General features: G+C 38.1%; 1 protein-coding gene across 2 annotated transcripts in view; it reads right to left on the reverse strand.

The window, feature by feature from the left end:
• The window catches only part of SYNE1 (spectrin repeat containing nuclear envelope protein 1), a 310,346-nt gene that overhangs the window by 100,759 nt on the left and 181,888 nt on the right, over window positions 1-27,699 (reverse strand). The window contains exons 73-89 of one of the 2 annotated variants that reach the window (XM_082306887.1): window positions 26,141-26,406; window positions 23,207-25,367; window positions 22,473-22,810; window positions 21,679-21,823; window positions 20,462-20,680; window positions 19,337-19,599; window positions 17,519-17,684; window positions 16,731-16,886; window positions 16,364-16,516; window positions 13,960-14,142; window positions 12,308-12,445; window positions 10,768-10,953; window positions 9,320-9,442; window positions 7,281-7,463; window positions 5,879-6,022; window positions 2,233-2,427; window positions 1,022-1,162 (exon numbers count right to left, since the gene is read on the reverse strand). In XM_082306887.1, the coding sequence (XP_082163013.1) occupies window positions 1,022-1,162; window positions 2,233-2,427; window positions 5,879-6,022; window positions 7,281-7,463; window positions 9,320-9,442; window positions 10,768-10,953; window positions 12,308-12,445; window positions 13,960-14,142; window positions 16,364-16,516; window positions 16,731-16,886; window positions 17,519-17,684; window positions 19,337-19,599; window positions 20,462-20,680; window positions 21,679-21,823; window positions 22,473-22,810; window positions 23,207-25,367; window positions 26,141-26,406 (5,160 nt within the window). The remainder of the gene's footprint in view (window positions 1-1,021; window positions 1,163-2,232; window positions 2,428-5,878; window positions 6,023-7,280; window positions 7,464-9,319; window positions 9,443-10,767; window positions 10,954-12,307; window positions 12,446-13,959; window positions 14,143-16,363; window positions 16,517-16,730; window positions 16,887-17,518; window positions 17,685-19,336; window positions 19,600-20,461; window positions 20,681-21,678; window positions 21,824-22,472; window positions 22,811-23,206; window positions 25,368-26,140; window positions 26,407-27,699) is intronic. The other variant, XM_082306888.1, reaches the window with a different exon arrangement.

Genomic DNA, 27,699 nt, shown 5'->3' on the forward strand with positions numbered 1-27,699 from the left:
AAGATTTTGTCACCATTCTTACTATCTTACCTTAGTATTCTTTCTTACGTCAGTTCATGAAAACAAATCATTTATATTTAGCAACTTTCATAGCACCATATGCATCTTTGAAATGAGTGGAAGGAATTAGTGGGCAACTTGCTCAAGCTTCTCTATTTCTACCCGGCAAGGCAACACAACACGATTCTATCCTTTAAGTCTACAGTGGTCAATTTTGGAAGCAGCCACAAATGAAAAAATAAATAAATGACCACAAAAGCCACAACATGATGAATGCAGTGACATGGTGACTGCTCCTAGGGCTCATTTCTAAACTTCTAAAGTATAACATTTTATGTGTGTCTTCATGTGCGTGATGCTCAATGAGCTGGTTCATTGCTCACATTTTAATCAATGCTGATGTACACGTGTTCCTATTAGAAGTGCCAGAGTCCTCAGTTTTGATTTAAAAATCTAACTTTAGCGGTTTCACTGATCTGCCTCACTAGCACTTAAAATAGACTGTCACTGAAAGAATGAAATGAACAATACATGAAAAAATACATAAAAGTTAATACTTGAAATGGTTTGAAGTGGAAGACAGCAGACTGTGGCTTCAGTGCTAAAACGCCAGTGGTACTGTAAGATAGATGTATATGGACATAATGCAATGTTTTATTATGGGCAGTACAAAATTGCATTTTTTTCTCAGGAAGCAAGATTCCATTGAATACTACTGTGAAAATAAAAATTAAGTTGTAAATAGAAAATAGTAGTGCCATGGAAGGGCTTTGTAATTGTCACTTAAAATTTGTTTTTAAAAATAGTGAATAGCTGTAACATCAAATGTATATGTTTTAAGCTCAGAATATTTGTATTCATTTTGGACTAGAACCTGAAGGTTCAGGTAGGTCAGAGGTTAAGCCTCAGATCCTTGGAGCTATAGATAAATATTATTTCAGAGGACTAAATAAACCACCTGTGGAATGGAACCATGCTTGTCTCTGAGATAAAAGCTGAATGAATGCCAAGAGGGAGGTACCTGGTTAACAGAAGCATCTGTATTAGCCACAGGTGAGGGAGAGCGACAGGCAGGTGGAGAAGAAATCTCACTGTTGGTTCCCTCCTCCCCAGACTCCTCAGTGACAGGGGAGAGCAGCGTGTGACAGCGACCAGCAGTCATCTGCCACAGGAAAAGCAACCCCAGAGCACAGGAAGAAAATCAGTTACCTAACTTAGGTTTGACTTAGATTGAGATCAAAAAAAGAAAAACAACACATGGCCAGAATTACCATGACATTATTTAGTCATACTCAACACTATTACATTTACCAGCTTAAAAATCTGGTTCAATTAATAGTCTCATTTACTTGTCATACTTCAGTATGAACATGCTCTCCTGTACCTTAATGAATTTAAAAGAAAATCTACAGCAAGCAACTCAGTAATAACAAATTAGGGTTTGCCTGTCTTCTAATACAATCACTGCTGCATATGGAAATACTATGGAGAGCTACAGAATAATGCAGTATTGGCCTCAGTATCCAGGCCTGGTTAGAACGTTAGAACAAGGAATAGACTTAAAACATAAAATACACAGAATCTAGTAGCAACATATTTTTCTTGCTTCCCCCCATACAGTGATAAATCCTGAAATCTGCACTGTATTTTCACTCAGACAAAAATCCCAATAGCATCAGCAGTATGTTTGTAATGAGACCCAATTAGAAACAAACAAAAGCAGAGTAATTCAAACATGAGGCCTATGGCAGTACTTAGCCAGCTTTCATTTCCAACACACTCATCTGAGAATATAGCAGCATACTGTCAATTATCACATTGACATTTTAAGACAAGACCTTTAAAAATATGGTATGTAAAACCTATACACTGCAACATGTTGTGAAATAATATTTATTCTGGTTGTATCTTATTCCTGCAATTCAGTAGTTTTTTAGCATTTGCTTTTGCATGCTGAGAGCTACGAAAAAGCACTGTATTTGCATCTTATTACAGACAACTTCCACTTGTTTTGTCTGTTAAGTAACTTCATCCTTTATCAACAAGTCTTGAAAACCCATATAAAGCAAAATACAGCAAGGGGAAGCTGCAGCTTGTTTGGTTTGCCACACTCCAGCCATTTCAAAAGCAAAATGTAGATGTGAGCTGCGGCAATTTGCTACACAGGAGCGTTGCAATGATGCAAAAGCAAGCAGCTCAGATAAACCTTACTGAGAGCAATGCAGTCCTTACCATAACCACCGAGGGATGAGTGGCGTGTGTTGGGAGCAGGTCTGAATCCAGTTCCTCCATTCCCTCTGAAAGCCCCTCCACTTCTGTCACTGTCAGCAGCATGGTGGCATGTTTTGCTTTCATTGTCAACATCTTGCACTTCGAATTCAAAGAAGCAATTTGCTCCTGGTATCCTTTGATCTTCTGAGCCAGCTCCTGAGGAAACATTTTTTTTCCCTAATGCAGAGGCAGCCAATAAAGGCCACAGGACCTGCAGCATTTCAGCTTCCGTAGCGAAGGCAAGCTCTCCCCTCCAAGCCCAGCCAATAACATCCTAGCGCTGCCTCTCAGAAACCCCGCATAAGCCGCCGCACCAGCTGACACGCAGGATGTTGACAGTGGAGGGAACAAGTCAGGCTGCGTCTGGCTGCACAGCTAAACCGCAGAGCCGAGAGCTTTGAAGAGAAACCGGAAAAGTGCTGCGAAAGGCTCTGTGTGCATGGTAATTGCACAAGGAAGGGAGGAACGCCTCACGTTTGCATCCAGCCTGAGCCTGACACGAAGTCTATAAGCTTCAGACTGTAGCAAAGGGGAGCACCTCTCCCTCTTCCTGTCCTATTTTTTCCCCTGTTCTATTTCCATTTATCTGAGGAAGATGAAGCTTCTCCGCATAGTGCATGCCACGGAAATGAGGTCATGTGGTAACCACAACTGCAAAATATGCCCCATTCAGCTCTCGCCAGATAGAATGAATTGTTCAAACAATAACACACAGGGTTTAACAAGATCAAATGTGATATGAACAATCAGTCACATAATAAGATTAAATGCAGACTGGATCGCTTTCTGCCAGTGTTTGGATAAGCTATATTTTAATCTTGTTTCGGTTTTGTGTAAGTCTTCAGAATTAAAAGCAGAGCTGCACACCCTACTAACCTTTCTTTAAAAAGAGTTGGGGAATCTGGCCTAAAGCAGAGTATATTTTAAAATACTGGTTTTTATGGCTATGAAATGGTCTATCTGCATGGCCAAACACCATCATAAGTTTAAGTTTAGTGAGAGAAGAAAGATGGAAATGAATAGCCTTAGAAACTAACTTGTCTTCTCTCCTGCCCTGTGTTGCTGCCCAGTTCAGTGTCCAGGTTCAAAGATTTCAATTAATATACCTAAAATAAAAAAATGGTGAAAGATTTGCACATTTCTGCCAAAGCTATTGTTCCTGTCTCCCTAGAGGCTCAGTAACAGAATAGAATTTTGATCGATGAAGTGAAAACAACATTTGTATAAGCTTGCCTGCTAAATCAATGATTATTCATTCAAATGTGTTTCTGCTTTATTTTTACACCTGCTTTTATTTCTTCAACAAAAACAAGTTGTCAAGGAAAAATAGCAACAGAAGTTGCAAGATCTAGTAGGCATAATAATATATAATTACAATATATTTTAAAAAGTAAATAAGATTACTGCTTCAGGCTGATAAAATTTAAAGTTTTTTTTTTGGTTGTATAACATTTTTAGGAAACCATTTCCTCAAAATCACAGTGCAGAACAGTCATAGTGAGAAATACAGAGTTAGAAATGGAAGCCTCACAAAGACTGAGGATGACGCTTTACTGCCTGGGTTTCGATGGTAACTGGTCACTGTCTGTCACATTAGCAACAAAAGGAGCTCTCTTGGAGCTCCAAGGCTTACCTTGGAGACTAAGCAATGTCTTGAGTATAAAACATCAACTAGATCAACTGAAAGCCAAACTGCAATCAAATCAAGCCATAACTTTAATGTCTAGCAGATGGAATAGTTATCTGCTCTGTTTGGCAAGTACCAGTCATTCACTAATGCTCAGTGAATGACATCTCTGGGGCTCAGTGGGAAATTATTGTCATTCAATATACTCACTTAACTCCATCAATATTACTGAGATGCAATAACATTTGTGGCATTAATGTCCAATTCACTGACTACCTAACATACCTCCCTCGACAGAAAACAAAGAAAAGAAAAAGGAGGCAAAAATGTGATTGTGAAAAAAATAAAGTAACTTATAAAAGCAATTTCCTGTGAGGTACTGTATTATCCATTAAAATAATTCACAAGTACGGAGATATTTGCCCACATTCTTATCTGAAAGTCTAAAGAAACAGGGTTCAGTAAACATAGTTCCAGAGCGTAACTAGTAACATACATGCATAGTAATACAAGCTTCCTACAAATCAGGGTGTACTTTCCTCCCCTTATGTTAATTCTAAATATACCTACTACAAATGCCCCTTTAAGTTCTTCTTCATGCAGGCTTCAACAGGGAATCTGGTAACTGATGTTTTCTTAAATTAATAACACACGTAACATGCATCTTGACAGACTTGCCTTTTGAGGTAGTATAATAATACAGGGTTCAATGTATCCCCTTTATGCTATGCTTTTCCAGAGGTATTTAGCAGACAAAATATGAGCCAAAAATGTGCATATATCAGCCTGTCAAAACTCCTTACCCCTAAACGTGGAAAGCTTGCAAGTATGAAACCTGTCCGCTCTGGTTGTGCCCAACATGTGTAATAGAGTAAAGCTGCTGTCTTCCTGCAGATGTTTAGAAGGACTCCTAGCTACTGAACTTGTTCAAATGCAGATGAAACTTCAAGCTGCCTCATTTTTAATTCCTTCTTCCCTGCAGCATCATTCCTTTCTCTAACTATCACCCTGTATCACTGAAGTCACTCTCCTACATTTGCTGTCCCAGAACATTTGAATAGAGAATAGTAACATTTTTAATTCATTACTAAAAAACAAGAAGTATTTGCTTAAGCAAACTGCTCTGCATTTATACTAAGTAACTTTTATAACAACTGGATAGAAAATGAGCAACACATATAACATTAGATTATATTACATAATAGCACAGATAGCTCTTAATTCAAAGGTAAAGAAATGGTGCCATCTGGTGCCAAAAGTGACACACAGAGTTCAACGGTGCATTTTCCGTCCCAAGAAATACACAACAGACAAGGGAAGGGGAAAGGGGCTCAGGAGCTCCCATGCCAGCACAGCGAGAAGGCTGCACAGAGAGTATCCCGACTCATCTGAGGCCTGAAGATCAATGAGTTTGAGGGCAGGACCTGTAATGCCACAGGACAAAACTCTTCCCAACAATGACTTTAAAAGAAGCCTCTGGAGTGAACACTGCAGTCTTCCTCCAAATCTACTGTGGCTTTCATGTGATTCAAGTCCCTTGGTGTTCTTTTACAGAACATTACTGGGATGGAAGTGAGTAAGTACTTTAGGAGATAGATATATATACACAGGTACATGTATATATAAAAGGATCACCGAACTAGCAGTGATCATCTGACTAACTGCTCAACATTGACTTCTGGGACACTCCTCAGTCAAGTACCTATGTTAACTGTCCCTTAATTATGCAATGCTATCGTTTGCCATAATGTTGCCTGGAGATTAGGACACATCTAACTGAATAAACAAATAAATACTCCACACTGTACCAATAGCATGAATTTCCTACCTGGTTTTAAGCCTATCATCTGCTCAACTAGCCTTGAGCAAGTCTGAAAAGCTACTCAGCTATTTTATGATTGTTGCTTATTAATTTTTTTTTTTTTTTTTTGGTCAGTGAACTGCCATTGAGCTCATGTTGTTGCATTTTGCCTCTCCTACCTCATGATGCGAAATCTGGACCTGGAGTTCCTGGATATTGCTGGTTGCTATTGGCTTGTCTTGGATCTCACGATGGGCACTCTCTATCATTTGCTGTAAATGTTTCATTTCTTGCTCATATTGCTCATACTGAACCACTGCTTCCTAGAGAGGGAAAAAAAATATTAAGTGTCTACATGAAAATAAGTATTTGCTTAGTTCAAGCATAACAGATCTCCCATCTGAAGTGGAGCAAATTTACATCTATCTGGCACACACCTCTGGATAAGCAAAGCAGGAATATAGTCAGGAAGAAGTCCATTCAGAAATATTGTGAACTGTAATTAATTCAATGGTTTCATTTATTTAACTATTTCCAAAAAACAGTTCACATAACATGATGTTTTAGATATCTAATATAAGGAGCTAGAACTTCTGCTTCCAACAAGTATCTGCACCAAACATATCCACCAAAAGATAGCATTGCCTAGTCTCATGGTTTTACTATAAAGCATTTTCATCTACTTTTTCACTTCAAGCCTCGATTTATGAAGTGGAAAGACTACATGAAAAAGTTAGATTTTTCAGAAAATACAACTGGGAGAGGATTATGAAGATTGAGTGGTATCAGTGATATCAGTTCTTTCTATCATAGATTCACCAGAAGTTTGTCTAACCTGTTTTTAAAACTCTTCTGTGTGACATTGTATCCTTCCTTGTACCTAAGTATTATTAAGTGTCCTTAAAGATTGAAAGTCTCTTCTGTTATCTAACTTGAAGCTCTGTAGTTGTACCCTAGCTCACTATGTATTTTTCTAACACTAGATAGCAGGAGAAAAAAAACTTATTCTCTTCTTCTTTGGAAATACCTTTTACATGTTTAGGTATGAATTCAAACAATCAAACAAAACCTAGTTTTCTTGTATTTAGCAAAACTTGAAAATGCAAATTTAATAGATGCTGAATGACTCCAAAATCAGAAAGTAAATATATATAAATTTTAAATAAAGAGAAAAAAAATATTTTTATCCTAGATAGTTATTTAACTCAATAGTTTTTATGTAATCATTATAAGCAGCTGATGTTATAATAATATATTAATTTCATTAACCGATTATATATACACTATAAAATTAACCTGCATACAACTGTATATTAGCTATTCATCTAGTTAATCCTAACAGCATTACAAAGATCAAGGAGAGAACAGAGATGAGAGTCTGATGAGTAAATCAACACGATCATGAATGTTAATACCCCCCAAAACACGGAGTCAGAAATTACTAAAACAGTGGGGAACTTCCTAACGGTACTACACGGAAAAGAGGAATGCACAGAGATATAAAATTATCTGTTTTCATCACAATTTGCCTGGCACTGTTCAAGTTACTCAGAATAATTTATGGGAAGGAGTTGCACTTGCCTGCATGATGTTGCACTGCTGAATGGCAGCGTGCTGCAGGCGGCTGGCCTCCTCCTGGAGCCGGAGGGCACTGTGGCACATTGGCAGGCCAGTGACCACCTCTTCAGGAATCCTCAGGGCACTCTGACAGACTTGTACTGCGTGAACTTTTGGCTTCAGTGACTCCATTTCAGACAATAGATGCTAGGAAGAAAGTCAGTGCCACAATAAGCCAGTTTTGCAAAACTCCCAGAGCATTTCATGCAGCAAAAGAAAAATAATGACGAGTTCAAGCATTAAAACAAACAAATTTGATATTATCTGTTTTCTAAACTGAATATAATCAGGACACACTTTGTCTGGAGTTGCTCATTCTGAAATGTGCATTCTTTTAAATATTAGTTAAGCAAAAAGCCTATATAATAAGAATAAAAATAATTAATGAAAAAGCATAGTAGTACCTATTTCTAAGTGTCTAAGTACAAAAATATTTCTGTTAACGTATTTGAAAAAAAAAAAATCTTTACGAAATCCACAAATCAAAGCAGCATAGGAGTCATTTATGTACACACATATTTTAATGTTAAAATCCGAGTGGAACTCCCTGCTGAGACACAGAAGCACATTTTCAACCAGCAAATGAATCCCATTGTATTCACAGCCTTCCTTTGAAAATACAAACCATGGCTGAAAATGTTGCTTAAAATTCAAAAGGCAATCAAACAGAAAGAAACACAGCTATACAGAAATCTTTTCCTTTGAATAATCATTTGCTGGATGCCTTTGTTAATAGTCTCTATTCTGTTCACAATGTCCATTCAAGCTGTCTGTTCATATGCATGAGAAGGGTCTAAGTGCAATGACTGGAGAATATATTTGATCAGCATTCTTTTTATCTTCATTGGGGAGTTTAATGTATTCACAGACAGAAAAAGAAAAATAAAAAAAAAGAAAAAGGCAAAGTTGATGAGAAGGGCCTTAGCACATTAGGAAAAGATTTTCAGTTCAATAGATGTAAATCAGCTAGACAATGTATGTGGCAAACAGGGATAAAGGGACTGGTCGTCTCCCTGCTCCTATACCATATGCAGAAAGATAGCTAAGTGGTTCGGAAGTGCATACTGATGAGAAGACTGTGGTTTGCTCTTTATTTCTGTGCCTTCATGACATATGGTGGATAATCTAACCAGAGATTTGGTATAATAACTTATTCCTTGGACATCACTGGTGAGGCCTCTTCTCTAGCAGGCCCCATACTGCTGGCAAAGGGTGCCTTTATTGTGCAGTCAGCACCCAGAGGTACCCTGGGGGCTGCATGCCAGCCAGGCACTCTCCAAGACCCCCTTTCTGGTCTGGTGAAACAGGTGGGCAGGGGCTACAGCCCCCTTCTGTACAAAAGAAAGTAATACTGTGAGACCTGCTAGAGCCAGGACAAAGAATACACATAAACAACAGTGTAAGCTCCATATTCCTTTACTCTTACAGTGGGTGACATGTTTCACTTACATACTTCGGTGCCACATTCTGAAATTTGGCTGCAAGTCCCTAGAATAAAGACTGCATATTTTAATCAAAAGGGAAAACTCTGCAAATTTGCCTGTCATCCATATTTTTTTCTACAGATGAAACTGAATTTTCTCTTTGCTTTGATTATTGGGGCAGCTAGCAATGCACTATCTCACTGCATCTCTATCTGTAAAATGGTGGTAACAATCTAGACTTCCTTTTGAAGTACTTTAAGAACTTGTTGATGAAAATCACTAGATAAAAACTGAGCTTTATTATTATTATTATTAATATGGATTAAACTTGGATTGGATGAACATTTCTCAGAATTGCATCAAGCTAAGAACAGACTCATAAAGGATTATACTTCAACCATTCCCTTTGAGGGCATGATTTTTCCCATTCCATCCCTTATTCCCTTGGCAGTAATTTGGTGATAGACCCTGAAACAATGACCCACCTAAGAAACACCACAATCGGTCTCATCAACATTCATTATTCTTTGTGTAAGCTCACGCTACTCAAGTGCTGAGTGGGAGGTCCTGGCCTTTTACCTGTCTGTGGGAAAGTTGCTCTTTCAGGCTCAAATGCCCAAGCTCCGGAGAGGTCAGTGTGGCTTGGGCTTGCTCCAGAGCAGCCTGCAGGGCTCTCAACTCAACTTCAAATTTCTTCATGTCCTGTAACAGAACACATTTGATTCAGGGATAAATAAGAAAAAAAAGAAAAAATATCACTATAAATATATCTGTCTGATTTTGTAGCTACATCCCTTGTATACAGTGCCAAAACTAATTCATAGTTGTAACAATGAATTTCAAATGTTTAAAATATTGGATAAAAATACCAGTCATATGACAACCGAGAAAAAGAGATCTCAAAGTCAGAGTTATTATTTTAACTACTTCCTCAATCTCAAATACAGCATGTACTTTATAAAGCTAATTTCATAAAGTTCAAGGCCTAGAAAGGAACTCAAGATGTCCTCTAGTCACCTTCCTGTAACAAGGCAGGACATAACTGTCTTGTCTTTACAGACTGTTCTTAAAGACCACTAGCAGTGGAGTCGCACTTATCTCTACAGACAACAGACTCCACTGTTTCAGTACTCTTCTTTTTTGGAAAGTTTTTTTCTGATGGTCTGACACGAAGTTATCTTTTGTTGCAATTTCAATCCTCTACTTACTATCCCATTAACAAGACATGAAGAACAAATTATTTTTATTCTCTCTGAATACATCATATGTTAGGATAATCTTTTTCATGAATCTTTTCTACAAATTTATACACCTATCACAATCATCACTATCCTCTGTTCTTTCTCCAGTCGGTCCACTTCTTTCTGGAAGTGCAAAACTGGACGCTTCTGAAATCTCACTAGTGACCAACAGGTACAACAAAAGGACTACTTCACATACCTTACAATTATGTACTTTATTTTCTGTGTGATGTTTGTATTTTTTACAACAAGGTGACATTGTTCACTCATTTGTCCATGATCCACCTTATTAAACTTAAGATCTTTCAACAGGGTGCCTCAAGCCAGCAGTTCCTCATTCAGATACACACATGCCTGGTTCTTCCTGTCGAAACCTAACTATTTGCCCCTGTCCTTGTTGAATAGCAGCCTATTTTTTTTCAGGTAGTCCTTGTAAATTTGGTGTTGTCTAAGCATCCCAAAAGCCATGACCTCTAAACCACCATCCAACTCATTAATGAAAACGTTGAATAGTACCAGATCCAAGCTCAGTGCCATTTGAGACACTCCATGATCCCCAATACATCCATCCAGAATGGGCAGATATGACAGGACCTGCAGGAATCTTGTCCTGTCTGGAACAGCATCTGAAGGCAATATCTCAAACGGTGCAAGACATCCAACTTTAGACAACACAATCATGCCCTTTATAGACCACAGATAATCTGCACTGCTAATATTCTCAGAAACATGATGCACACACCACCCTAGCTGTCAGCTAGCATTAGAAAAACTGCTTTCATATACCTTGGCAGCATCTTGGAGATTTGGTAGCCGCACTTTGATAATTTGCTGTAATTCCTCTGTCCGCCGCCCCAATTCCAGCACTTGCTGTGACATTCCTTCAGTGCAGTACACACTTGCCAGATACTCAATCCTCTCACTCATGGCCTCAAGGTCACCATGAATCTCCCCGGACTCATCAAGCATAGTCTAGATGGAGATACGAACAAATTGAATGCCAGAGTTGAGCTACAGATTAAACATATCTTTAAGTATATTCCTGTTCTGCAAACTCCTCAATTTGTACACATCTGTAAGCGTATGATTAAGTTCCACTAAGTTCCTGTAAGGCATAGGCAATACGCTTAATTCTGCCCGTATGCTGAAGTGTTTCAGCTTACGGAGACCGGGAAACAAAAGAGTAAGTTGTGAAGCTTAAGCAGCTGTACTTACCAACACATTCACTTTAGTGTTTTGCTATACACACTTTCCTGTAAAATATAATATACGCAATCTATGGATAGGATTTGTTCTGGAAGCCTGATGTATCTAATAGGAAGCAGCAGAAAGCACTTGGGTGCAGTGTTACAGCATGGCAGTAGTCATTAATTCTGCCTAAAAAAATAGCTACCAAAGTGTTCTGGCATTGGTTAAGCCCATATCCTCATCAACTTTTGAAGCAGAGAAAAAAGCCATAGCAAAAACAAACCAGAAAGGGTATCTCCCAGCTGTCCTCAGGATAAGTTGCCTGGAGGTTCCTATTCAGAACAAGAAAGTGTGACATACTATGTTGCCCCAATGTAAGTGAATGCAGCTGACACTTAACTAATGTATATATAAAAACCGTAATTACCACAGTCTGATTTTGGCATTAGTGAGACACGATGATCTTATGATGCTTTGATTTGTTCCGCATGGTCAAGTAACACTGGGCCAGCTTGAACCTTATCAGACTACTCCACTGAGCCCACACTTACACATTCCACACACAGACACAGACAGACCAAATTGCACTGTCACAGAAACAGCAAAACACTCTGATGTGAGATGTTCAGGAAGCAACTGGAAGAAACTCATCCATTGGGTATCAGTCTGAGAATATTTGGTGTGAAACTCATCAGATGAGAACAAAGGCTATTCTAATTTAGCGTAAAGGAGAAAGAAAAAAAACAACCCACCAAACCTGAAAATTGTGTTTGGTTAACTAAAGTTTTAGAGGAATATTAGCTGCAATGAGGTACTTAGCGTGACAGAATCACAGTGTATAGACACACTGTTTGATCAAAAGCTGCTATGAAGCCAATGTACTTGAGTAAACATGGAGATCAACTTTGAATCACATAGTTTTATTCAACAATATATCTTAATTTCAGTCTTCAAAACAATTGTCCAAAACAAATTAATAATGTTTAAGACTTGGGAGAACAATCAAAGAAACCTAGCATTTTAAGACTTTTTTTCCTCAAGGAAAGGAGGCAAAAAAGTGTAGGAAATACAACTTCACTGCTCAGAAAATAACTTCTGTTATACACTGCCCTTTAAATTTCATAGCTCATATAATCACCTGGTAGGCTTTAAACTGATCACGAAGCTGAGAGGAAGAATTCCATGTTATACTACCATGCACTAGGATATTTGCTTTCTCGATCCATTTCAATATGAACTCCAACATCTCATTGTATTCTTCCAAGTGTGAAGCAGCCTGGATATAAAAGAAAAATCCACTTAAGCCTAAGATGTAATTCTGTACAGATCTTAGGGAATAACAAAATTACTTCTATTTCACTTACTGTTTTTAACTTGGGGATCATTTAAACAACTTTTCCTTACTGTTGCATATAATTAATTACTTTTGTATTTATGGAGTTAAAATGGGTCTGCTTCCAGTAACAAGCATATCTATTTCAGGGGAAAAAAGGCACTACAAGAACGTAGGTCACACTGGGAGAGTGCATTGATGCTCAAATGTATCCCTAGAGGGTATGCTCCCTGCACAGACACAGCCTCACACCTAAGTTCCAGAATACCTTCCTGCTCCGTTTGTGTCTCACTGCAAGCCTCTTTTATGTCATTTCTTATTTTTCTTTGTCTCTTTCCATGTCATCCCCCAAATCACCTTTATTTAAAACGTGCTTTGTCCACTCAGCCTGTGATATTTCCAAAAAGAGAAATGTTCCACTTATTTCAAAATGCAGGACAAATGCTCTGCTTTCTGATTCATCCAATTTCTATTTAGCAAAGTACTCTGTAGTTCCAATTTTCTTCTCACTTAGCTGGAATAATTTCACTGATTTTCATGCATTTGTCCTGTATGAAGGATGGATCAAATCCTAGGTGACAGAACTGTATTTGCATGTGGTTTGCCTTACCTATATTTTTTTTATGATAGGAAGTGGATTTCTTGGTGCTGAATAAAAATATCCTAATAGTTAAACCCCTTCACCAAGTACCTTTGACTGAACTCTTACTTTGATAGTAATTTTCTCTCTTTTCAAAAACAGTTTTTCAGAGGAAATTGAAAAGAATGTAATGAAATAGTTATCTTTTTCAAGCCTTACAGAAGCTTCTTTACTCATGCAGAAAAAAGAAGTCTTAATTTATCAGGGTGTTGATGGCAGAACCATAGAAAATCCATTTCTTTTTGCTTTTAGCTAGACTTTCTTGGAATAACAACAACTAGCAAAAGAATACATAAGAAAGAGTTTTAGGGACTTTGAACTGCAGGGGAAGCATCATTATGAATGCTGAAGTGTTGCATAAACATTATGCATTATCAGGGCCATTGTATCTAGGTTTTTCTATTGAATCTGCAAATTATATTCACCCTCATTAGACTGTGACTAGAGCAAAACATGTTTTTTTGTAGTGCTGCAAATATAGGTAACGGTAGTAAGACAGAGGCTCTGAAAAGTACGAGATAGTACTTCCTGGCATGCTACTCTTTGTGGGAAGGTCTACAATCTTTTCAGGGCACCAGAGGAACCAACCAGCAGATGATTCATGGAAGAGGATGTTAAAGCAGCATCACAGAATTATTCCACCTTCCTGATCTGACCCATCTGTGCTTCTCTTTGAGGTGTGATGCAAGCCCTGACTAATAATAGGCAGATGTGCCAAGGAATGCCCCTTCTTGCGTAACTACAGGAAAATGAATGAGAAGTCTGCATGCTCCTTCTGCTTCTCAAAGGAAACAGCAGAATGGATTTGAGATCATACCTGACTGAGCTTGACTGCTCTGTACTCAGCCTGCTGTATGGTCTGTTGGTGCAATGCAGTGAGTTTCCCTATCCTGTTAGCCAGCTGCTTAGCCAGCAGTACGTTCTGCTCTGCAAAGTCCTGGACTGATGCATCTAATTCCAATAGCTTTATATTGCAGCTGTCCAACTCTTCACCGAGGATCTAGACAGAAAAACAAGAAAATCAGTGATCCAGGAAGTGTTAGCTTTCTGGTTGATTATTTCTAGTCCAACTTGCAACTTTTATACTCTGTCCAAAGTCTCCATAGTTTGTTCCATTTTTATTCTGGCTGGAAGCCAACAATGCTTGTCTAAGCAGGAAGGCAGAACAGCAGGATGTTTGGTGATCTCTTAAATGTGTGCCATTACTCTTTCTTCTCTGACTTCCCATCTGAAATGGATAACCATTTTCCCTACCATAGCAAAAGACTGAGTCACTTCGGAGTGACATGAACTGTTCTTGGCCATCTTACTGTGTTTGTTTTTGAAAATAATAGTCAGCACACATTGCCATGACAAGGATTTTTATTTACGGGAAAGGGCTTTCGTTTTGTTGCTGTCTTAAAATACACCCTTACAAACTCAGAAATATGTAATTACTCATTAATGCATTATAAAAACTTTCATTTGCATTTGAAACTTGCATTTTCATAGCTTGATCTTGACACAGGAGCAGTCTGGATCATGCTAGACTGTTTCAATAGAAACAGATTTTAAAATCAATTTTTCTTGCCATAGTTACAAAGTTTCTGAAAAGTTTAAAAAGGAAACCTTAAAGGTTTTCAATGTTTCTCATAGGTTGATAACACACTTACGGGCTACAGTTTCTTGGAAAGGGGGTATTGTTTTTTTTTTTTTTTTCTGTATTTTGTTTTTATACCAAAGGTGTTATGATTCATTGTTTTTGTAATATAAATAAGTCTCATCAAACACTCTAGCCCCCTTACAATTATTTTTAGAAATATAAATTGCAATCATCAGACAAAAATTGATTCAGAACACTGCTCTAGCTACAGGTGCTTCAAGAAGGTACTTGAAGCTTTTCAGGTTAGGGCTGTCATGTTAGAGTGTAAGTTGTGATCAACCATTATGATAAACAAATATTAATCCAAGAACAGTAGCATGACTTACGACATAAATGTCTACATGTAGACATAAAGACACAGATGTTCAACTACTCATCTAAATACAAAGACACACATATTTCAGGCAGACATTTTCAGACACACGTATTTCAATTTTCAGAATTTATATGCTGTTTAACAGCGAGGGAAGTATCCACTTGACTTGGGCCACATGGATTTAAAACAGATTTTATTTTTCGCAATCAGTTTCAATGTTAATATAAAAATGTTTACTGCTGTAATCAAAGCCAACCCAATCTCAGGAGTATCAGCTGAGTGCTGACATAAAGGCAGTTGAGGGAACTTTACTAAATCTCCAGTAAGAGAGTTTTTCATCTGTGTAACATGGGAAAGCACATTTCACTGGCTTTCTGCTTAATTAATGGGATCAAGGAGATACACCAATTTTAAGGGGATATACTTCAGTGACACCTCCTGCAAAGCAAATGGTACTTTTGGAGCATATTGAGAGCAACTCATGAAAATAAACAGGTAATTTTTACATACCAGACATACCAAATCTTGTCCTATTTGGTATGATTTGCTTACTTTCAGACAGTAACTTCGTCAAGTTTATCTGTGACTAGTTAAGAAAACAAACCAACCAAAAAAACCCCCCACCCTTAACCAACCCCTTCCCCATCTCTCCCTGCCCCCAAAAATCCCCTACTCTCATATGATAATCCTAACTTGGCCATTACACTTGCACAGATGAGTTTTTCTGAGTGTGGTACATACCTAAGATTAAGAAAACCTATAAAAAGAATCAAGAGTCCTTTGCATTATCCTTAACCGCACCAGTAGTACTTTACTTCATTATTGCACCAAATGATACAAGATGGACTACTGGCTAAATAAAATTCTATTTATCGGAAGTAAAGGTGTACTGTAAAGAATGGTCTTTTCGGTACAGACTGGGACAAGGAGCAGCTTGGGAGCCTCTTAGGTTTTCCCAGCTTGCAGTCATACCTATTATTTAGATGGAACAGCACAACTTTGTCCACCTGACTTGCTTTTACTCTCAGCTACTTCCTCCAAGTTCTGTTACTCACTCAAGTCCCTGTATGGGCTAGTTTGCAAAGAATATAATTAAAAAATCTCATCAGTCAACCTTTATTTCTGTCTATTCTTCTGTTGAACTACATTAAAAAAAAATAAAAAGTGTCATGCAAGTCTTCACAAATACAACTTTGCTATGAAGTGAATGACCCAATTCAGCAGAATTTATGGTGTAACCAAATAAGGGAAGCCTTGTCTTACCTTTTGTTCAAGTTTAGCCTGTGCTATATCATTTGTTTTCTTTTTCAGTTTGGAAAGAATGGCATTTAGTTCATTTGCTATCCCCTGGATTTTCTGACCGAACTCTTGATTCAATGTTTTGATCTGCTGAGTTTCTCTTTCTTTGGTTTCAATCTGTCAACAATAAGAATTAAATTCAGTAACTAGAAATCTCTCCTCCTGAAAGGAAATTAACTTTCATTTAACTTACTTTGATTTAAGGGAAGAAGGTAATGAAACTACTCTACGTTGTTATAGTATAGACCACACTGGGATACTGCATTTCACTAAGTTATAAAGTCTAAAGCAGGGCTATAGATCTGTAATGCATTTATCTACCATGCTTTACCTGATCTTGCACAGTTACAAGGGCCAGCCCAACTTCTGCTAAATGAAGAGAGAGTTCAGAAGGCAAAATGGTATAAAGCCCCAAATATTTATTCTGTTGTTGTTCAGTCATTTTTTCAACAGCCTGGCGATGAGTAGTTACTTCACCAAGGAGAGACTAATGGCAGAAAAACAGTATTGTTAAGGACAAAGGGAAAAACATGTCTGTGTAAACTCAGCAAATGCAGACATTACATGCAGCTTGCAACAAAGCTAACTGCTTTCAAGTTTTTAATTAGTTCATTAAAAAGAATCGTATCTTGCGATTCTCTGGATTCTCATTTATGACTGTCTGTCTAGTTCTCTGTTCCTGTGTGACCAGAAATATAGAAAATATATATAGAAAATGTCAAGGTTTCAGCACCTCGAGTGACATGAGTTTATTTTGTTACTTCCCTCCCCACCCCAAAGTGCTGAGATAGAAAAGAAATGTCACATTCTGTCCATTCACATTCTACAGTTCCCCCTACATTTTAAATGAGAGGAGAAAAATTACTAAACAATATGCTAGTACGTAAAACTGCATAAATGCAAATAATTAAATATATCTTAAATATCTTTAAAATAAGGTATTACAGCACATCAGCAACTTCATGCTTTATGAATTTGTCTGGTGGCTTACTCAAAAACTAATGAATATTGTCTAATTTGAATTCTAATTTGAATGGTGTTTTTGAACTGATTAACACTCACTAGCAGATTACAACGAAGATAAATATTGTGATTTAAAAATCGACAGATTTGATATACCTGCAACTCCTGAAGTTGAGTATCCACTTCTACATCAGGGCTTAATAAGTATTCTTTTGTTTCCTGGATCCAGGACTCCACACTATTAATCTTTGCTTCAACCTCCTCACGCTCCTTCAGCTCCTGTTTCACCATCTTCACACCTTTTTTCACCTTCTGTTGCATACTTCAGAAACAAAGAAACAATAACTATTTGTGAAGAATTAAGCAATGTCTAAAAATGTTTTGTCAAAAACTATTGAATAATAATGATTAGCAGCCCCACATCCAGAGTAATAAAAAGTGGGGCAGTGTTGCAATAGACTACTAAAGAAGCACACTTAAATTTCTTATGTTCATTCTTCAGTTCATTCCTTTTAATTAGCAGTTTTATGTATTTTGACATCAAGCACACAATTCTTTTGAAGAAATGCAAATGTTTACAATACAGACACCTACATCTGAGCTTATCACCACAGACTGCCCTTATTGTCAGTGGAAGAAGCAGGCAATTCCAGGGCGTGATTTAGGATGATTCATCATCATTCTAAAAGAAACTTCTAAAATAGGTCAGAAAACTGCATCTTAGAGATGTCTATTTCTTTCACTAATTAGAGAGTGAGAATTAACCAGTTCAGATGCAGATATCTATACTCTAAAACAGCATGAGATAAATTCCACACCTATTGATGGTATTTGCAGTGGCAAAATACCTAGGATAAGGCATGGATCAAACATCTGAACACCATTTTTGATCCAGGGACCTATCTCCACAGTTCTACTAAGACAGACTTTCCACACTTTCCTCAAGAACTTGGATCTACTGTAAAAAATAGGATCTTTTTTTCAGACGAGAGCTCTGTGAGAGATCTACATGACTACTTAGAGCTCTTATGTACGTGACATAGATCTTACTTTGATATGCCCATATTTGATTGGTGTTTGCATAACCTTTCATATCTGAATCATACCTTGTTTACATGAGCATGAGACCATCACACACCCTGTTTCTTAGAAACCAATTCCAAGGGAAGTATGGAATTACAAAAGTGCTAATATCTACATATTTTCTACAGGCATCGCTATTCTACTGTAATCAGTTATGCATGCACACAATGAACTTTGCACAGGCTAGGTGCAGGGTTTACAGTTTTTTTCATTCTCTGTCTCTCTCCCTCTTCCCACTGTGGAGATCCAGTTAATGGTTATCTTAGTGCAGTTATGAGGTGCATAGGAGTCCTGAAACTTAGCCATAAAACTTCCTGTTTTATACATGACAGGGAAACATTTTAGATTTAGATAAACATTCATTTAACCACAGGGTGAAATGTTAAGATATGTTTTGTTTGCATATGCACTAAATTCCCTTGTAAAATTCACAGGATACCTACGTTTGGTACCTAAGTGCTTCCAACAGGGGAAACAAAGTGATAAACTAATCTGAACTTGGGATACAAAAAGAGGAAAGATCAGTGTTAATGGTGAGATGCAATGGAAGTGTTTAAAATCAGTTATAACTGTAATGTAATTTATACAACTCTTACATAAGTTACTATTATTATGCAAGGCAAGAAGTACATATTCTAAAATGCATACTCCTGCTGATGAAAATAAAAAATAATGGTGTGGTGGTGCATTCCCCCCTGCTTTCTTCTTAAAACGTATTTCAAGATTAATCAAAGATAATTTAAAATTAAACTGATGCTTATTTTCAACATAATAACTAATACTTATTTTAAGCATGGTAATTGTTAATGATAACAAAAATGATATGTGAACTCTTATTAGTGAATTGTAAGGTACCATTTTTCTAGTGAATCTTTTAAAATATTGCCTTACTTGTGGCATCGATCTTGCATTGCTTTGATTTCTTGCATGACCGGTAGTTCCTCCTGAGATGGAGGCTTTATTTCCACATCCTGAAGCATGCTGACAGCATGCTGTTTGAGGAGGCCCAAAGATGACAGCTGGTGCTCCACCTCCAGAAGGAAACTGCTGTGGTAATCCAGGAGTTCCAGGAGCTCTGTCTTGGATGCCTTTTCCACTGAGCTTTCTGGTAAGCGACCTTGTAGCTGATCTATGGCTATGGTGGCTTTCTGAATCTATGGAAAGAGATGCGGTTTTGGCAATAATGAAATTAAAAAGAAGCTAGTACAACTGATACCAAAAGGTGCTAAAGCCAATGCTGTTCATTCAGATGCTGTAAACCAGTTGTGGTATAGGGCTTGTACAGCAGTCTCTACAGCAGATATAAATCTATGTTCTAATGTGCTAGACCTAGCTAGCTAGCCCTAGCTCTTCACATGGGACTAGGACTTGCTAAGGGACTTTTTTGTCAAGTGATGAGTGGCTCCTCATATTTTTTAGCATTTATTACCTTTATTGCCATAGGACCTAGAGCTCTACCCCAGGGCAGACCCGTATTTGGCACAAGTCATACATTTAACAAAAAGATTATCCCCATTCTCAGAGAACCCTTAATCTGAGCATAAAATAATGAACAAAACCAGATAAGGAGTCAGGTAGGATATAAGGAAAAAAAAGAGACACGTGATCGGTGAGCAGTGACAGGCAATAATATCACTGCATAAATTTAGAAATAGCAATTTCATACTCTTCAGAGGAAAAAAAAAAAAGAAAAAAAGGGAAAAAAAAAGATTCACTTAATCTAGAATAGACCATTGGGGGAAGGGAAACATAGAGGAGAAGATTCTGAAGAACCATGAGAAACCAAAACAACCCTGTATTTACTATACATGTATGCATATAGAAGAATAGTGCAAGCCTTGGAGGCAGTGGTTCTAAGCCTAGGTCCTCCATAGCTGTTTTTTTCTATGACCTGAGAAAAATCACTGTTATTCCTGCTATCAGCTCTCTCCACCATAAGGTGATTAACAAGGCAGTATAATGAGTGAAAACCTATGTACGGTTAACAAAGGAGGATTTACCAAGACCAGAAGTTACCTTATCATTAAAGTCCTTCCATTCCTGCACTGCATCTTCCAAAATTTTCTCTTGTTCTTGGGCTACATTCCGGAGCCGCGTCCAGCGCTGCCAAACTGTTGTCATGGATCTACTTATAGTTGCCTTACTGGCATCATTGCTAACTTTTTCCAGCTGTGAAGCCTTTTCTTCTAGGGCTGTGATCTTCTCATGGAAAGAATTCACTACAGACACAAGAGTCTGAAAAAGCAAAAATAAGCACTGTTTTCCTCTTTTATAACACAACTCATAAGTATTCAACACACTTGCAGGCAGATAAACCACTTCCATCCATGCAGACAAAGAGGAGGTACTCTATGCTGAGTGAGGTGGTTAGTTCTCACTTTATTTTTCATACACAATATATTAGCTACAGCTACTTGAAGGACCTCATCCAAAATGCAACTCTCTGGAAGCAGCAGAAATTTGGTGTAATCAGATTTTCTCTTCCTTGCTAGCCTCTCAAAAGGGATGGAAATGAATATTCAGGACTCTTCTCATAGCAAAGACTGACTTCTATTAGAGTCTAAAAATGAAAGAAGCAATTCAGGTGTGTAAGCATACATTTATGTCACGTTTATTTCTAATGCCATTTTAGATGTCCAAGGGTATCAGGATATTCTCATAAAGCTGGCAGACATGACATTACTCTTTGGGGAGATTCCTGCCTTCACAGAGACACAGCTGGAGACCAGGCAGGACTGGCTATATTAAGGCAACTGATTAGCACCCTATATACTAGAGGATAAAGTAAATCTTTTAAGTTACATTTCATTCTTTTAGACTAAGCAAGAGTAAATATTAAACCCCAACCCCTCCTGTCCTAGTAAAACTATTTCATGTGATCCAAAGTAGATGGACGTTTCTATTGATCTGAATTTCTTGTAAGGTACGCAATTTTGGGACTTATGCACCCACAGCTTTTAGGAGCCTCCTGGTTCCTTCTAGTTCTCTACAGTCATAGGCATATAGACAGACATGAAGCCAAAAAGCGACCAAAAATATCTGTCCCAGTCACCCCACAAATAAAATGTGTGTTCTGCACAACACAAAACACCTTTTGGTGTGCCACGACACAGTTAAGCACTACAGGAAAAGATCTAAAAACTCCAATTCGGGTTGCCACAGGTAGGGACCTACATACCATGCTTCTATTTTCACTGAAGGAAAAGGATTTAATATAATTTTCAGTACCTTACCTTATGTGTTAGCAATTTCTCTCCTGCTTCGTGAGAAGAAGCAGCTTTAGCTACTGAGAATTCAGATAATTTTTTCTCAGCCTCATTCATCACTTCAATAACCTTCTGTCTTGCTGTCTGGTATTCCTGCCACTCAGAAGCACACCTTAAAAATATAGTTCCAGAAAGAACAATTTAATGCAATATAAAACCATTTAAAAATCGGGAATATTGTTGCACCTCGTTTTCAGTGTACTGCTTAGTTTTGCTGTTACACAGTATTTTCCAAGAAAAAGAAACATTATTGGGAAAGAGCATACATAGAAGCATATGGTCCTGATTTTCAGCTATCCCTTACAGACACAGCTTGGCATTTAGTAGCCCTTGATTGGCTTTTCCTCAGTGACTTTGTCTAGGTTGTGTTTTAAACCCACCCAAACTTTTGGAATCCAGAACATTCAGGAATAATAAGTAAACACAGTTTTCTGGTTAAAAAGGTATTTCCTTTTAGTTCAAAATGTCTGCTTCAATTTAATTTGTTTCTGCATAGGTATCGTGCCAGGTGAAATAAGGGAAAGTCATTCCCTACTCTTCTTGGTGCTGTTCCAAGCTTTATATAATTTTATCATAGCTTCCTCAGGATCACACATCTCGTCAGTCAGTGGCAGAGGAGAAAACAGAATCCAAGAACTCTGAATCCACTTCTCTCATCAGTAGCACCAACATTTTACAAACTCCAATTAATGTTGTGATGTCTTTCTTTCATCACCAACAAGGTGATCTTAAAATGAAAGGAAAAAAAAAGATGAACATACCTTTGCAACTGCTCTTGTTGGGATTTGGCTTCTTGCTTTGTCCCTTTGGCCTTTTCCTCCAATGCAGCTACATTCTGCATCAGCTGCTCTCTTGCTGTGGCTTGGATAAAGGGCTCTATCTCAGACACAAGGCCCTGTAACTCCTTCAAATGATTACTGAACTGACTTTCTGTGCTGAAAAATTCAATGTGGTTCCTTAGGTTCTCCTCAGAGTTCTCAACATCAAGACCATTTCTTGCTGAATGTAGAAATTCCTGAGCATCTTCAAGCCAGTCATTTGCTATCTGCATCACCTGGTAGTATCTTTGGCAGAGGCTATATAATTTATTCAAGGTAGCCTGAAATAAACAGGAAAATTACACCGAGAGTCACAGACAAAAAATTCACAGCAGTAACAAAATGATCCTCTGCTGAGAGTCTGGATTTTGGCCATTCTTGCTTTTTTTTCCCTTTATTATATCTAAAATACAGGGTCAGAGAGACTACATGGAAGTAGGTTTTGAGTGAGTTTGCATTTGTACATGCAGGTATAAATGCATATTAAGGAAGCCTTCCCCCCTCCAAGTCAGCCATGCCAACAGGCCACAACCTAAGACATTAAAAAAAAAAAAAAACAACAAACCAACAGGATTATTAAAAATTAATCTTTTCATGATCATTACAAACATCAAGCCACAGAGTCATATTTTTCAGCTTCGTGAGTGAGAAACTAGTGACACTTAGGGTGCACTAACCTGTCTCATGTGTATAGCTTCTTGAACTTCACCATCTAGTTCTGTCAGCTCAGCAAGAGTGTTTTCCAGGTCAGCAGGTATCAGCTCCTTTGCTTTCATATATCTCTCTTTCTCTTTATTGCTCAGTGCATTCATTATTCTCAGACTTGACTGCACTTCTTCCTGGTGTATCTGAACCTTTCGGATTTCTTCTTGTATGCTTTGCAGTTTGAGGTCCAAACTTAATGTTCCATTAAGTTCTGTTTTCACCCATCTCAACCAGTCGAGTGAGCGGCAGATTTCTGTCTGGAAGTCTATGCTTTGCACGAGTCTGTTCTCACACTCCATCACGGTGTCACCAATGGCAGCATGCAAAGACTTTAGTTTCTCTTGCCAAGACTGCACTTGGTGATTTGTTGTCTCACACGCAGATGAGTCAAGCTGAGGAGAAAGGGCTTCCAGATGTTCAATTATTCGCTTCAGAAGACTCCCCAAGTCTTGCAAGCTGCCCACCAGAGAATGGTATATTTTCAACTTTTCTTCTATTGGGAGCGTTTCTTCATTTACCTTAATCTGCTCCTTCTTCACTGCCTCTAGTTGTGCCTCAAACTGCATACACATTTTCTCATGCTCTTGGCATGCTTCTATTGTGTCTTCCAATAGGTTGATTTTCTGTTCTATTTGCCTCTTCAACTTGTGATACAGCGTGACGAGTTTTAACATCTCATCTGCTTGCCATGGCTGGCCAGTGCTTCGAAAGGCTTCCTTCTTCTGGTTTAGTTCATCCACTGCTGCACCAAGGCTCACCACTTCACCTAAGAGATCTCTGTAGGCCTGCTGGAGTGACACAGCTTCTTTGGATAAAACAGCAGCTGGAGCTTTGTCCATGTTAATAAACTGATCTTCTAGCTCAGTCAGAGCTTTACTTGTCAACTCAATCAGAGAGGCATACTCTTTTCTGGCATAAATTGCTTCCTGAACCTTATATAATTTTTCTTTTGCCAGAGCAGTGACAATATTGAATTGCTGAGGGAGAACGTTAAGTTTTTCATCCAGATAAGAATGATCCACTTCATTAAGTGATGGTAGGATTTCTTGGCCATCTCTTTGCAGTGCAAGTAACAGATTTTCATATTCTGGAGATTGCTCAAGAATCTGTTGATATTTTGCCAACTGCGTGTATAGTTCAGTGTTACTATTCATTACATTGACTTCTGGGAATGTGACAATATCAGCTTGTTTTAGCCAATGGCAAGCTTTATCCAAGTCTTCTTTGAAATATTTCCTGGAAACTATATTTTTCTCCAGTTCTAACAATCTCTGGTTACACTTTTGTAAAACAGTGTCATAGGCATTCTGTAGTTCTTGCAGTTTACCTAACACTTCACTCTTTTCTTGTTCTGTTGCTTCTTTCATTAAATCCCTTCCTTGGGCCCACAACCCCGTGACTTCATTTTGATAGGCCTTCAGGTTAGCCTGGGCATTCTTACAAGTCCTGATCTGTTTGTTCACATCTTCCGGCAACAGACAAATGTGTTCTGGAAACGTTACCTTCTTCTCGTGCTGGTGAATTTGGTTTGTAGCCTGAAAGATTGCCATAAGAAACTGAGTCTTTTCAGACAGTGCTTTATTCAGGTGCTTTCTTCTCTGGCCAACCAGATCGCTGAGACAATCTACGTGGTGCTGTGCATCAGAAAGTGCTTTCTGCAGCTCCTGCCTTTCATTGAGCCCTAGGTTGGTCATCACCCTGTCAGCATCCTTCACAAGCGTCTTCAGAACAAGTTGTTTGGCTTCAAGCTCACTGCAAATGGTAAGATGATCCACGAGAAGACTCTGAGCCAGATCTGGAGGAGGGCTCTGTTTAAGAGCCTCTGAGATACTAGGTTGCTGCTCCTCTGCCCATTCCATTAGTTCCTGAAATTTGGAATGCACCAAACTGAGCTCTTCTAAGGTTGAAACAGAAACTTGAATTTTCCTTTTGACAAGGTCCTCCAGCTGAGTCCAGCGTTGCTCAAAATGACCAAATTGCTCCTTTACTAATTCTTTATCATCAAGATTCAGATGTTCTATCATCTTCTGTTTCTGATCTTTCAAATCTTCCAGAGCAAATCTCCTTTCCTCTAGTGTCAGTGCCAATTTTTGCAAAGCTTCAAGGTGAACATTTGTACTTTCAGCATCAGATCTGTTATCAAAATGGACAGGACAGAAATTAATTATTAGATCCTATCTCAGGATAGACTGTTAAGAGAGGTCAGGATGAATTATAAGCTCACTATATACTGAAATCAATATGATATAAATACCTACAGTTTTCACATTCTTTTGAAGGTACCAGACTTGAATATTAATTAAAAAGTTTTTTATTCCTCTCCCTTTCATCTACAATGTGGTCATCAGGCTGACCATACAAATTAACATAAATACTACAGAGTATACTGGTTATATTGCACACATGAACAACAACAAGTACTGAGATTGAAGTGAATCTTGTTCCATGACAGTGATAGCAGCAGTAATAGACTCACAATTTTACACACAGCTGGTGTGTTTATGCTATACAAAGCAGCTGCAATCATTTAGCAGAAGCGACTAAACTTTAGTATAATAGTCTAATAGATAAAACACAATGTCACAATGAAAAACAGACATGAAACACAGTAAACACAAATGAAAGAGTTCAAACAAAGTAGTCAAAATGCTTGAAATATCAGAAAATGCTATACCCTGAGATGGGATCAATCAGTACTTGCCTTAAAGACAAACACTGAAGATCTGGCTTCTCAAATGCTCTTTATTTCAATCAAGTAATTGTCCCATAATTAATAAAGGAAGCCTGCTTTTACTTAAGCATGGAAAAAGGGATTTTTAGTGGATCCATCTTAGAAACACTCTGTAAGTGGCTCTTTCAGCGTACATGGACTGAGTCAGCTTTGTGCATGCTGCTACGTTTTTTACCTAGCCAGGTTGTCCCACTCTTTTGTCAGCTTTTCCAAGAAAACTTCAACTACATTCATGCGATCGTGATAATCCCCCGTCCTCTGCAGATCCTCCTCCCTCTGTATGAGCAAACTGTGTGCCTGAAGGCAGAGGTCCAGCCACTGGTTGCTCAGCTCTCCTATTTCCTTGTGTTCAGGTGATTCCTGTCCTTGGGTTAGTTTGTTCATCTTCTCAGTCACAGAGGTAAGAGCTGACTGCTTAGACTGCAACTTCTGACTGAATTCCTAAAAAAGATACAAGTTGAAACCAATATGGTGACACTTACTCAAAATTATAAGATGGAATTTAAATAAGAACTCTGAAATAAATAAATTGTGTAAGGACTAATTATCTGCCCAGGCAAATGCTGTGCAGATGTAAATTGGAAGAAATGCCTTCTCCCCTCCCCTAATCTTTCTCCTCATTTTCTTAGGTGAGGACAGGTTGGTTAGATACATGAAAGCAAACCAGAGCAGTTTCCAAGTGCCAGTGATAAACAGAAATCACGATCAAGTCACACCTTGTTGTCTGGGCTTCCGGACTAGCACAGCTCCCACCATACACTAAAACATGCAATAGTCTGGGTCTGATAAGAGTTCATTTTGTCAGTACTGTTTCTAGCTCATTTTTTCACTTTTCCTTTTTCATTAGAGACTAAAAATAGGAAGCAGAGTCCATGAGTCAGTAAGCCCCCACATCCATACTTTGTTTTGTTCCTACTTCTGTAATAGCGACCATTATCACTGTCATTATTGAAACAGAGCCAATTATTATCTAGGTATGATTGCAATTTGAGTTAATAAATTCCAGTAAATAAAAGAGTCCATTTGCACACACATTTCTTACCAAATAAGAAGCCACAAAGAACCTAAAAAAAGAATACACAAGACACTGACAACTAAAACTAACCAAATATTTTTCAGCACTTACACACTGTCTAGGGTAAATATAATCTTTTCCCAAATTCTAGTTCCAATAATTGTAACTAAACAACTGTTCCCAGCTCCAGAACTTTGCTGGGATGATGCATTTTTACTGAGGGCTGGTAGGGGTTCTGGAGAAGAGATGCTACTGCCCAGCTCTGCCTCATTCTTCTTTGTGACTGCTTCAAATAGAGCTAGGCATCTTCAATTACCAGGGCAAATTCAAAGAAAAAATACATATTGCGCCACATCCGACAATACATCAGGTGCCTGCCTTTCATAATAATCCAAAGTTCCTGACTGAAATAGTGAAGTACAGGCTCCTGCTTCTTCCTGGACTCTCATGATAGCTAGCGTAACAGCTTTCAGTCCACATTGTGCTGAGGTATCTTCTATGACTTTGTTCACACACTTGTGTAGGACAGACATGAAGAGGAAGTGCTGTTTACTTTTCACCTAACTCCTAGCGTATCAGAAAAAGAATACAAGCAAAGTCTAGACCAAGAATGCAAACGCCAACCATTTCATCATTTATCAAAGAAATAATCGGTTTTCCTGTTTCTTCTTGTTACTTTACTGATGTTTGTGATGTGTGCAAAATGGCCATAAAAATTC

Source organism: Platalea leucorodia (assembly GCF_965183815.1).
Source record: "Platalea leucorodia genome assembly, chromosome: 3".
NCBI lineage: Eukaryota > Metazoa > Chordata > Aves > Pelecaniformes > Threskiornithidae > Platalea > Platalea leucorodia.